This window comes from Herpailurus yagouaroundi, unplaced genomic scaffold, assembly GCF_014898765.1.
Source record: "Herpailurus yagouaroundi ecotype Mexico unplaced genomic scaffold, PumYag 206, whole genome shotgun sequence".
NCBI classification, from domain to species: Eukaryota; Metazoa; Chordata; class Mammalia; order Carnivora; family Felidae; genus Herpailurus; species Herpailurus yagouaroundi.
The window spans coordinates 1126309-1140004 of NW_024412437.1; the positions used below are offsets into that span (position 1 = coordinate 1126309).

Genomic DNA, 13696 nt, shown 5'->3' on the forward strand with positions numbered 1-13696 from the left:
GGGGCCCCGAGCGCAGCCCGCGCCCCCCGCGCGGAGCCAGGCCCGCTGCCGTCCCCGCCGCCCGGGCCCCCGGCATGCAGCTCCGGCTGCGGAGGTGACACTCGGGTCCGAGCCGCCGCCGCCGCCATCGCCACCATGGGTGAGTGTCGCCACCGCCCCGGCCTCTGCCCGCGCTGCTTCGCGTCGCCCCGCCCCGGGCTGAGGGGAGGAGGACCCTGGGCCGCCGCCTGACAGGCATGGACAGCCCGCCCGGCCCGGGCTGCGGACCGCCGGCGTCCGCCCGCGCCGCTCGCGGCTCGGCAGCCCGGGCGGGGGTTCGGTTTTTCTTGGCCCGCCGGGGCTGTCCGGGCCGGCGGAGCCCACTGGGCAGCCTCCTTCCGGGCCGCGCGGCAGGCGCATCCCGAGGAGGAGGCGGCGGAATCGAGGGCCCGTGCTCAGCGGGGCAGCCCGCTCCGGCCCGAGCGAGCCGGACCGCGAGCCCGAGGGCGGGGGAGCGGGAGCTCAGTGTGGGGCCCGGGCTGGAGGCTGGTGCAGGCCCAGCTGCTGTTGTGTCTTTTCCTTGATTTGCTTTTTTTTCCTGCCTGTGTCATTTCCTTCCCTTTGCTCACACAGGCCGGCCAGCGAGAGTTCCCGGGGCTTGCTCTCCAGCCCTGTGCGCGCCCCAGCTCAGGGGGGAGGGCGTGCGGGGAGATAGGCTGGGAGGTGATTAAAACGACAATCTCTGTTATCGGCAGCGCGGTTGAGAAATGCGAGACGCATGCAGATTGCCGGAGGTTAGGAATTGGTCGGGGACTGCCAGTGAGTCCTACTTTTTGAAAAATACGGTTGCAGTGTTTTACATTTATTATGTTTAGTTAGCGGCATCCCTGAAATTATGTAACTTTTTAAAGGAGCATTCGCTATGTAAAAGAATCTGTTCAGTCATTTTTTTTTTAATCAATACTTGCGATTTCTTTTGTGAAGATGTAATCTAAGAATCGCTTTTAATGTCTTCCACACGCGGCATTTGACATTTTCATGTCCTTTTTGGTAATTTAGCAAACGATTATTGGACTAGGTTATGAAGCAAGTAACATTTTAGATGTTCTTTGCTGCTTTTGTTGGATCAGTTACTGTGATACTGTTGTCCACAATCACAAGTTTTGCAAAGTGTTTGGTATTGTCCTAAAAAATCAAGGAGTAAATTGCAGTGAAAGGATCCTTTGCAAAGGCATTCATTGCATCTGTGAAGTGCCCACGTGAAGAGGGAATGTTAATATTTGCTTTGCCTTATAGCAAGGTCAGGTCATTTTTGTAGAAGGTTAAGTGTATGCTGTGTCACATTGGGCAGATATTGTTTTGCTGCCCGTCTCTACACTATGGCTTTGAATGAATTGCCTTGTTCTGTTCCATGCTGCCCGTGTACAGAAATGGATGGGTTTGGTTTGTTCATTTGCTGGGTTTACTGCTTCCTTCCCATGCTTTGCTTCGAAAGTGCTTGCTCTTCTGGGGTAAGTCTCCTGTGACAGTAAGCAGAAAAGGAACCCAGTAAGGCCTGTGATTTAAATCTAGAATTAAACAAATACTTATCAGACATTTATTACTATAAATGGGGCACATAATTCTTCTTGTCCTCCCCTTCAACATTTATCTTGTGTTTTGGAATTTGATGATCGAACTCAATCCTTGAATTGGTTTGTGATAGTCTTTCCTCTTTGTCTTGTGAGGGCAGTCTTAAGTCCCAAAAGGGAGTGTGTATTACTTGAGGGTGGGCTGACTCCCATTCCCCACTTTCCGGACTGCTAAATCAGTAAGAGTGCACAGATGTGTTGATTACATTTTAGTATCTAACATGAAAATAGATGTCACCCTGTTTTCACATTTCAAGACGTTTAAAAAATATACTTTAAGTGTATGAGTATATAGAGGGACAGTGATGGGGAGGAAAGGAACTGTATAGGTAGGGGCCAGAACCCCAGAGAAAAAAAAGGGCCCTATCATTTGTCTGCATGTCAGTTTTACGTAAAGAAACTGAGGCATTGAGAGGGGAAGTAACTTGCATGGTGGCTGCAGTATATTAGGCAAGTTGATTTAAGAACCACTGCCTACCTTTCTTCAGCAGTTTCCTCTCATACTATTCTCTGTTTTTTGTGGATGACCTTGATATGCAATTAGAGCTAGTACTGAATCTTCCAGAACCTACCTAGAACTTTAATTTACTTTATATAAGGTTCAGCAAGGATATGTGTACATGCACGCGCACACACACACACTCACAGAGTCTGTTTCTTAAATACTGGTTTCCACTTTGGTGATGTATGCGATGAAAATTCAAATTCCCAGGTTAGTTTCCTTTAGTTGCTGTAGTTCTAAATAAATTGCGATCAACAAGAGGTTGATAAGAGAGACGTACAGAATTATTAGTATATTCATTATACTTGTTAAACTTCAGCCCAGTGAGGAAAGGATCAAAACTAATTTGACTCCCTGCCCTGTAGGTTCTTTGGTTAACAGTCATGTTTCCCTGAGCTGTTCAAAGCCCCACACTCAAGCTTGTTTGGCAACTTGGGTTGGTAATAAAAACAGGTTAAATTTTATATTGGCTGTTAGCCTCAGTAAATTTCTAGTGGGAACTACACGTATCCCTGTAAATAATAGGAAATATGGAAATAATTCACCTTTTTAAAAAATTTTTTTTGGCTTTGATACTATGGCTATTAAAAAAATTCAGATTAACTGGTCATTTTTGTTGGTCACGCTAGAATTCTCTCCCAGTTTTATTTATTATTTTTTTTTAAGTTTACTGTATTTATTTATTTATTTTGAGAGAGAGAGAGAGAGAGAGAGAGCAAGAGCAGGGGAGGGGCAGAGAGAGAGAGAATCCCAGGCAGGCTCTGCACTGTCAGCACAGAGCCCAATGTAGGGCTCAAACTCAGAAACTGTGAGATCATGACCTGAGCCGAAATCAAGAGTTGGACACTCATCGAACTGAGCCACCCAGGTGCTTCTATCCCAGTTTTAGTAATTATGTGGCAAATGCTGTTAGTAACACTTGAGACTAATTCACAGGTGTTTATTTGGACTTTTTGTATGTGCATTCTGAAACTTAGTGGGAAGTGTTTTTGAAAAACATGTAACAATTTGGAAATGTTACAGGAAACTATAGTAAACTGAGTACAGGATTAAGGATGGTGTGGTTCTGGTTTGATAGCTTGGTTAGAAGTCAGAATCATTGTGATTTACAGACACCTTGCATCTCTAAAGTTCCAACAACCTTCCGAGGCTCCTTCCAAGGCTAACTGGGAGCTCCCAGTTAGACCAGTCTCTATATAGACTCTGGTCAACAACTGTTTTGATTGAAATTTGGGTCACAATTTAATGAGTCAAGCTGGCCATGTGTTGACTAGGTTTCTGATATTTTTTAAATGACAGTTGGACTTTAAAACTGAATTTTAGGCATTTATAAAAAGTAAATATCTATCCAACTGAGTGTTACTTAGGGGAATACATAAAAGATAAGAAACCGTTTTCTTGGTCCTGTCTACGTAAGCTATTCCTTTATTCTTTGCCCATTTGAATGTCTCTTATGTGTCAGGTGCAGTATTAGGCCCTGCATCTGCATTTATCCTGTCCTTAAGAAGTTACAGTTAGGTAAGGTGAACCAGAAACATGTAAACAAATAAGTGCAAGGAGTTGTTGTAGGTACTTTGTCAAAACTGTGTAAAGATTCATAGGAAGGAGACATCAATTCTGTAGTTTTGGGATAAACATACATAATCCTATAGTCTCCAGACCTTTGGGTTAATTTCATTAAACATTAAAATAAAATATAGTGGTGATATGTTGATTCTTATGAGGAAGCAATGGCTTACTTTGTAATATGTATTTTTAAATTTTGGATCATCAGTTACTTTAAAAAAAAAATTGTTTTTTAAAGTGGGCTCCGTGTCCAGTGTGGAGCCCAACACAGGGCTTGAACTCACGACCCTGAGATCAAAACCTGAGCTGAAATTGAGAGTTGGACAAAACCAATTGAGCCACCCATGTGCCCCCCCCCATTAGTTATTTTTGAAGGGCTGTTATGGGATATCCCAGAAACAGAAAAATAAACACCAGGATTTGACTTTGAGATCTAGCAAAGGTTCAACCATATCCATGAAGGAAAAAAGTTTCTTATGAATTGAGGCTCAGATCTTTTTGCTTATACTTCTATAAAATGATGTTTGCCCAGGTATTGACAAGGTGGAGGCAGTGGGAGTGTGAGAAATGTCACGAAGAGTAAGATAGTAAAATCTGACAAAGACATTCTGAAGACAGCATCTCCTGGGTGAGCAGTATACACAGATGATCTGGGAGAACTGGGTAAAGAGTTGGCCACATGAAGAAATAACATTGTTAGTTAAGTGAACACAACAATTAAAACATTACTGTAGGGATTTGTATATATGGAAAGAGGTGTCTGACATAGTAAACAGATGTTACACAGGACAACAATGTTTACTGAAGGACATGGTGCTACTGGAAACTTTTCTGGGGTTTTAGCCAAGGGGATTCATAAACAGGAGTGCCTTAAGACCCTGCTTTTATTTTATTTACTTAAATGTTTATGTATTTATTTTGAATGAGAGAATCCCAAGCAATCTCTGCACTGTCAGCACAGAGCCCGATGCGGAGCTTCATCCCATGAACTGTGGGATCATGACCTGAACCGAAATCAAGAGTCAGATGCTCAACTAACTGAGCCACCCAGGTGCCCAAGACCCTGCTTCTATTTATTTATTTTATGTTTTATTTTAAAATAATGTTTATTTATTTTGAGAGTGAGAGGGCGTGCAAGCAGGGGACTGGCGGGGGGCAGGGGGAGAGAATGAGAGAGAGAGAGAGAGAGAGAGAGAGAGAACCCCAAACAGACTTTACACTGTCAGCACAGAGCCCGATGGGCTCAAACTCACAAACTGTGACATCATGACCTGAGTCGAAATCAAAAGTCGGATGCTTAACTGACTGAGCCACCCAGATGCCCCAAGACCCTGCTTTTAGAAAGAAGTAATAGTTCATTCTGGAAGATTGACTTCCTGCTGGAGCTAAGGAAAGAGGAATATGCTGCCTGGCAGCCCCCATACCATAGGTCAGGGTATCCAGAGAAGAAGTACATGCTGCTGGATAATTATGGATAGCCGTCCGCTTAAGACTGCTTAAGAGCTTCCACTTTTCAAGCCTGAACTCTAATCCTAGTTTCATAGATCCCTTCTTTTTATTTGCTATGAATACTTGCCTCCATAGTCATAACCTCTTAATCTCTAGAATTAACTTCTTCCTCTGTGCTTCTTCCTGGTAGCTTTTAAGTGTGTCAAACCACCTCCATCCTCAGGAAATCTTTTCAAGGTGATAGCACACTATTACCCCAGCCTCAAGTTGTTCATGTGTAAAGTTCACAAATGAATTGTTGATTTCCACTACTTCCAACTTCCTCTTAATCTCCAACTTCTTGATTCCCTTTAAAATTTTGTTTCTGCCTCCATCACTGTATTGGACCTGCCTGGTCTGTGCCTGCTACTGTCTTTCTTTGGTCCTGACTTGCTGTGGTGTCACTCTTGTATTTTTCCAGACCTCTTAAAATCTTTGCCAGCATACCTTCTTCCTACTCTACTCACTAAGGATTAATATTCATTGAGCTTCAATCCCTGACCCAGTTTTCTTCCCCTCAGCCCCTCACTTGCTTTTAGGTCCTTTCTTAAGTTTATTTTTCTAATCTCTCCTACATAGCTGGAAAAGCTTGCTTTTCTGAAAGAATCCTTATTCTATTAATAGTTATATAAAATCATCTATGAAACCTCTTGCTAATCACACTGTAAAGAATTTTTTTACACGGATGTATTTATGTGCTCTAGTTTGTATATTGTCTAAATCAATTGCTTTACTTGTGTAACCTTGTATTTCGGTGTCATTCATCCATTTACTCCTAGAGTTTGAACAGCTTGAAGTATCTTTCAAAACTATCTAATGTATAACACGTATTAGTACTCAGTAAATGGTTATTGGTAATGACTAATAAAAATTCAGGAATAAAATTAAACATTAGGATAGATTAAGTAGTGTCCAGTCTTTTCCCATTGACCTTTCTCCATTGAAAATAATAGCCAACATTTTTTTAGCATTACTAAGTGTTAGGTACCACGAGGGAATAATTTGTAAGTTCGTTTTTCTTTTAACTCTCACAGCAGCTCTGTGATATGATATATTTATTTATCTCCATTTTATAGATGAGGAAATTGAGGTTTAGGGAGAATAGTGATTTGTTCAAAGCCTCCTTAAATCCAGGTCTTTCTGACTACATATAAATGACTGCTGAACGCTAAGAAAGCTGCTATTTGTTTTTAAAATTTTTGTTTGATTTTATTTTTAAGAAATACCATACTGGAGGGTTAATAATTAAGTTAAAATCTCAATCCAGGAAGAAATGCCTAAAAGAGCCACTTGATTTACTTCCTGTCTTTATCCACGTCCTCAGTTTGAAGTATCAGTTTAAGAACCTGTCTGCCTCTAGCAATGTTTTCGACTTTGACACAAAATCAGATTCTATTACCCTGTGTCATTTGTGTCAGTTATCCCGGGTTTCAGGAGATAGTGCCAAACCATTCCTCAAATGTGTTCTCATCGCTGGAACTACCAAACAAGTTTATCCATGAAGTAATGCCAGGAACTGGTTAGCTTCCTGGAAACAGAATTTGTCAACCTGATAAACCAGCTCTTATAATAGCATCATCTTACACAGAATTAGAAACGCTTTCTGTAGTCCTGCTTGTTGTGGATTTGACTTAAAAAGCGTGCGTCTCTGTGTGTACTCACATCCATCTCAGTTCAGTATCTGAGTTTAGACAACAACAGAAATTACCAGTTCTCAGAGTGGTTATCTTGATAACGAAAACTCCATGTATTCTGCTGTTAGGAATATCACTCACTGGATGTGCCTCAGAAAACACATACCTAGTCATGATCCTCCTTATAGTGATCCCAATTTACTGTTACAGTTGGTCCAAACATCGTATACACATATTAAATATACATAATATATAAGCTTATGTATATTGTATAATATAAGCCAATCTTCCTAGCTTAGATGTTATGCTCTAATTTTTAAACTTTTGTTGGGAAGTTAAAAAAACAAAATATGCAAGTCTCTTTCTTTAAGGAGCCTATAGGAAAATCACTAGGAAATATAAAATAATTGATGGGATGTATGTGTTTTAATTTTGACAAATGTCTTTTTGTAGGTACCCACTTTCTTTTTACTCATTATCCCATTTATTTATCCTTTTGGTTCTACATCACCTCTCAAACATACTTTGGTATATATTTTGAAATGGAATTAGATAGGAAGCTACTCTACTCATGTTTTTCCTGCACATTTTTAAGTCTAATTTTACTTTTATGAGCAGTCAGAAACCTCCACAATGGGCACCTTTCTCCTTCCTTTCCTGCACCTTCTCAGAGGGCATGTAGGGTACCTGAGCAGATTTGATCTAGAAAGAAGAGAGGCAAATAGCACAGATTTACTTCTTATACTTCAGGCTGTTCTTTCCTTTCCACAAGGTACTAGAATATTTCCAAGGCATGATGATGAAAGACAAAAGATAGGTGCTCTATGGGTGGAGTCTTTTGTACTTGCTTCTTTTAAGCTATGCTTCTGGTCCTCAAGTGACTCAGTCGTCACCAAAACAAGTGTAACAACTCATCTGTCATGTTCCTTTCCAGATCAACAGATTTATTTTCAACTCCCAAATGCTATTTGAGTAGACAAGGATGTCTTGAAAGACCTGGGAGAGGGGCGCCTGGGTGGCGCAGTCGGTTAAGCGTCCGACTTCGGCCAGGTCACGATCTCGCGGTCCGTGAGTTCGAGCCCTGCGTCGGGCTCTGGGCTGATGGCTCAGAGCCTGGAGCCTGTTTCCGATTCTGTGTCTCCCTCTCTCTCTGCCCCTCGCCTGTTCATGCTCTGTCTCTCTCTGTCCCAAAAATAAATAAACGTTGGAAAGAAAGACCTGGGAGAATTTTGCAAAACATGGAATTGGGCTGGTTTGAGTTCTGGGTTTTGGCCACTTGTCTTCAATGCATGAGAATTCCAGTACTCTGCTATTTCAAGAAAAGGGGATTAAAAGTAATGCCAGTAAGGCAGAGACAATGCATTGCTTGGTCAGTTAGGGAAGAAAAACAATAGAACTGCCTTTTCACTTCCCTGTGGGAAGCAGAAGGCCTATAAACTTGTAAAGAGTTGGGAGGGGGGGGGTGCTCAAAGGCTAGGCATGTAAAACAACTTCTGTTCAAAGCAGCTACCTTGAGGTCCTTGTTTGGTACCTTTTAAAATGTGCTTTTCTAGGGGCACCTGGGTGGTTCAGTAGGTTAAGCATCTGAGACTTCAGCTCAGGTTTTGATCTCATGGTTTGTGAGTTCAAGAGCCACATCAGGCTCTGTGCTGACAGCTCAGAGCCTGGAGCCTGCTTCGGATTCTGTGTCTCCTCTTTCTGCCCTCCCCTGCTTGCTCATGCACTCCCCCCCCCCCCGCCAAAATAAATAAATCTTAAAATAATAATAAATAAATACACAAATACATAAATACATAAATAAATAAAGTGTGTTCTTCTAGGGGCAACTGGGTGCCTCAGTCAGACTCTTAGTTTCAGCTCAGGTCAAGATCTCATGGTTCATGAGTTTGAGCCCCACATCTGGCTCTGTGCAAACAGTGCAGAGCCTATTTAGGATTCTCTCTCCCCCCTCTCCCCTATCCTGCTCTCTCTCTCTCTCTTTCTCTCTCTCAAAATAAATAAACTTAAAAAAAAATTTTTTTAATGTGCTTTTCTACCTGGGATGCTTTAAGAATAAGTCTGTGTGTGACTCTGTCCCATAATCAGCTCTCCATGAATTCATCTTTTCACTCAGTACCCTACTACACTGTGCTGGTTGTTGTTCACTCCAACTTTTCATTTGTTTTTCCTGATTGAGTTTCTCTGGCACTGGAAGAATTGCCCTGTCTGAGCAACTCCCTTGCCGCCAGTGAATTGGTAAATATTGCTGCCAGAAATCTGATTGGACATATGTTAAGAATCCATTAAAATTCAAATTGCCAGAGTCTGACCTCAGTTATCTACTTTTCAGAGACATCAAATGCATGTGATTATAGTTATAGGATCTGTCGTTTTACCTGGGCAGAACTTACAATTTTTAGTACTAATTTGCTGGTCTGTATTTTATTTTTAAGTTTTTATTTAAATTCCAATTAGTTACTATACAGTGTAATACTACTTTCAGGTGTATAATTTGGTGATTCAGCACTTACCTGTGGTCCATTTTAAAGTATCTTAGCCCATGTGCTCTCTTTCATTGCAGACGAACAGGAGGCATTGAACTCAATCATGAAGGATCTGGTGGCCCTCCAGATGAGCCGACGTCACCGGGTGCCTGGATATGAGACCATGAAGAGCAAAGACACGGGTCACCCAAATAGGCAGGTGTGTGTGGCCATGGCAGACCCACCTACAGTTGCTGGGAAGGGGTTTTCAAATGGGCAATATTTGAGAAGCCAAGGATACTCTAATACCAGGTTAGAATGCTTTTGGCCCCTTTCTTTCAGAGTTTATTAAATGGTGAGTGGTATATACCAGCCAGGTGTGAGTCCTGATCTGGATTCCCAAAGCCTTGTGCATCTGACCTTGTGTATAGTGTTGTATCTGTGGAGAATAAGAATAATTCCTTCATGTATTATGGGGACAGTATTCATGTAACTCTTCCTTTACTGATTATTGGCAGATGTTTAATCCAGATTCATAATCTCTCAGGAGGTTTTTTAGCTACCTTACAGTGTATACTCAGGAAAAATTAGTTAATTTTAGTTTTAGCATATGTAAAATATAATCAGGAAGGGAAATTTACTTAATAAGATGTCTCATAATATATTCTAAAGGTAACAATGAGTGATTTTATTATTTTTGTTTACACTTGTTTCCCCTTATAGTAACTTAGGTAGTTGAGAGTGTCTACTCTACTGAGAGTTGTGTGCTTCTTTAGGAAAATAGTTACTATTTTTATTAACATTTAAACCTGTGCACTGTTGAGAATCTTTTTCCCATCTCTAGTGTCATTTACAAACTCCCTGTTTCCTGGGTACTTTGGCCTTCAGAGAGGAGTGAATGATGGGGAGATTTCCTCCCTAGGGGGTTATCTTGTGCTATATCATATGGCATATTTAGTGTATTTGGTGAAAATTTGTACATGCCATTCTCCTTTGTGGTTCACTTCCTTATCAGCTAACCTTCCTTCTCTTTCCTCATTTGCACCTCGTTTACCAATTCTTCAGAAGAATCCTTGGTTCCTAGAGAAAAAGTAAGGCCCTAGAACTTTTTCTGTCTAAGGTCTTGCTAGATATAGTCTCCCAGAGTATTTCCTGCCTTTAGGAAAACTGGGGACCCTGCATCCTTTTGTTTCATGATATAACAGAAGGATTAGCTTAGAAGGCTGGTTTGTTTTTATGGCTACCTTACAGAACTGGGGGAATAGGGCCCATTCTTTTACTATTTTCATACATTATTCTGTCTAATTGTGTGGGTTCTGCCTTGTGGTAACTCTTTGCTATTCAAAGCTGCTTTTGGAAGGAGCATTTTACCAGAAGTGAGTCCCCTCCCCCAGGCTTGAGCCTAATGACCTCACTTTCCTTCCTGTCTTCCTATGTGGAGTGTGCTGCTCCAGTCAGCTGATCTTTCTCCAAATGGGGCTGATAGTGTGGATATCAGTTAGGTGAAAAGGGGAAGCTTTCTTGAGTTGGAAGGCCCAAATGGACCAGGCCGGGAAGAGGAGGGTGGCATGGCCTCTGATCATTCCTTGAAGGGAGTTACCTTTTAGAGATCCTTCTTTTTTTCCTTCTTCTTTTTTTTTTTTATGTTTATTTATTTATTCTGGGGAGAGAGTGCATGAGTGCACACAAGCAGGGGAGGGGCAGAGAGAGAGAGGGGGAGACACAGAATCCAAAGTAGGCTCCAGGCTCTGAGCTGTCAGTGCAGAGCCTGTTTTGGGGCTCAAACCAGGAACCGTGAGATCATGACCTGAGCTGAAGTCGGACACTCAACTGACTAAGCCACCCAGGTGCCCCTAGAGATCCTCTGCTTAGAGCCTAAAAACTATTATAAGAAAAGTCCTGATCTTTACTGTGCCTGCTGCTGTGTTATTGGAATAAAGTTAGTGGTTATGAAGGGAGAAGGCTGTGAAAAGGATTGACTGCTAGTTAAGAAGTAACCTTAACAAGAGGTAGTGGCTCTAAGGACCCACAATTTACTTGAATATCATACTTTTTCTGTTGCATGGAGGATACACATTATTAACCTCAGTTTTTTTGTTTTTAAAGAAAAAACACAGCAGCAGTAGGAGCTCAGCCCTTCTGAACAGCCCCACAGTAACAACAAGCTCATGTGCAGGGGCTGTAAGAAAAAGAAATGTTTGGGAAGGAACCACATTACTCATTAAAGCTAAAATGTGCTTTCAAATCTGATCCAAGTGCTGGAAGAGTGTGGAGTTCATTTCCCAGACAAGTCATTTTAGTGGATTTGTAGGGAGCACTGGTTACTTATAACCTGTATTCTGTGCTTTTAGCCACCAATTTGCAGAATAGTATTATTCATAAGCAGTGTCTCTCAGTGCTGTCCAGTATACTTCATGTGATGATAGAAGTGTTCTGTATCTGTATCTGTAATGAAAAGAACCTGGCCTAGGAGTCTGCCAGTGTTAATAATCTGTTAACGTAGGACTTTACAGACTGAATCCCTATTTGTTATTATTGTTGTTGTTTGCTTAGGCTTGGGATAGGATTAAACTGTATTCTCCATTACCAGTTCCTCTGCCAGAAAGTCCATACTTAGCAGAGAAGAATGAAAGATCAAAACCTAATTTAAATGGCTAAGAGATGCCAAATTGAGCTAGGAAATGTCAAATAGGGCTAAAGATTCAAATTGCAGAGTACCAGTTGAAAGTAACCAAGTGTTTGGTTAGAAAGGTTGCTTTTTCAGGCAGGGGATGGCGCTGACAGAGGCAAAGGGCACTTACTGCAGCATGAGAAGCGCAGTGCTGGCCACAGGGCAGCGCTAAGATTAGCAGAGCCTTAAGCTGGACACAGCAAAGGAAAGCCAGAGGAGCTATGGATTGACAATTGCTGCGGAGCTGAGGCCTGGAAGAATTGGAAAACCTAATTTAATATCTCTGCTTAGCAGGACTTCAGGCATCCTCTTGCCTAAGTGAGCAAGCTAGGTAACTAATTGAAAAAGAGAATGCGTTTGGCAACAACTAAGCGTTCTGAGCAGCTTTGGACGAACATGGGCAATGAGGTGCTCAACTATGAACTCTTTGCTAGGAGGTAGGATCTGGGTTCTCTGCATTCTTCCTCTTGTACGTTAGATCCCTGGAAGCCTACAGCCTTGTTAGAGCTGGCCGAACAACCTTAGATGTGTGGCCCATCCCAGTGTGTGGTTGGGGCCTACGGACAGTTTTGCAGGCGGTGATGAGCAACACCCCTTTAGCAGTCATCAGCTCACAGTGCTTTATCAATAGGTGCAATTTCTCTGTGAAGCTGACAGCTTAGTGTACTGAAAAGAGTACTGGCCTAGAAGTCTTGGAGTTGTTAATCCATTAACCTAGGATTTTACAGTTTACCGAGTGCTTTCAACAACAACAGTTGATAGCACTAACAACTGTAAGCATGTGTATGATGCTTAAAAGTTTGCAGAGTGCTTACGCAAAGGTATTTGGTAGAGCCAGGAAGCAAACCCAGATCTTCTGACTCCTGGTCACAGTAATTTTACTGTATATAAGTCTAATCATCTTTCTAAACCTCAGTTTTTCCATCTGAAATTATACCCCTTGTGTCTACCTCTTAAAGTTGTTGTAAGGTCACAGGCAGAATGTAAAGCATTTTGTACATCGTAAAACAGATGTACAGATGTAAAGTGGTAGTGATTACATCACTCTGTTATGTTCTGGCACTGCAGGTATGAGTTCTAGTGAAAGCCTCTAATCAGAATTCTGCATACTGTCATGGAACTGAAAAGGTTAAGGTTTTCTACCTTTATTGGATTGTTATTCCTGTCTATCAGATAGTTCTTTGGAAATTTCTGAAGCTAGCCTAATTTCTTAAAATCCCAGGGGAGGAAGAAATAGAATCCTTAATTCCCGTTTCTCTCAAGTCTTACCAATAACTGGTAAGTAGAGGCTTGAATAGCATCCAGGCTCTGGGTCTCACTTTGCAGGTGTTCACTAGTGGGTGCTTCAGAATGGAAAAGTTGCTTTCCTCATTTCAGGCACTAGCAGGACAGGACTCTTGGCTATCAGTTCTAAAGGAGGAAAATTCTGGGGGCTGTTCCTCCAGTATGGCCAGTGATTGAGCAGACTGTCTTTTGCTTTTACCGTGACAGACCTGGCTCTTCAGGACTTCCATTCTCTTTCAGAGATTGTTGATAAGATTGTCTGGCTAGTTTGAAAATGAAACGTAAAGCAATATATAAGCCTGATACTTTATTTTGTAAGAAGGCTGCTTTATTTATATTTTATATATATATATGTTTATATATATATATGTTTATATATATATATGTTTATATATATATGTTTATATATATATATGTTTATATATATATATATTTATATTTGTGCGTGTGTGTGTGTGCGTGTGTGTGTAGCAGTGGTT

The 13696-nt window shown here is 41.5% G+C and overlaps 1 protein-coding gene across 3 annotated transcripts in view; it reads left to right on the forward strand.

The window, feature by feature from the left end:
- The first annotated feature begins 6 nt into the window (after positions 1 to 6).
- MAP3K3 (mitogen-activated protein kinase kinase kinase 3) overlaps positions 7 to 13696 on the forward strand; it is a 59527-nt gene continuing 45837 nt past the window's right edge. For 2 of the 3 annotated variants that reach the window (XM_040452056.1, XM_040452058.1), the window contains exons 1-2: positions 743 to 773; positions 9361 to 9482. In XM_040452056.1, the coding sequence (XP_040307990.1) occupies positions 758 to 773; positions 9361 to 9482 (138 nt within the window). In that variant the 5' untranslated portion in view covers positions 743 to 757. Of the gene's footprint in view, positions 140 to 742; positions 774 to 9360; positions 9483 to 13696 lie in introns of those variants that run through there. The other variant, XM_040452057.1, reaches the window with a different exon arrangement.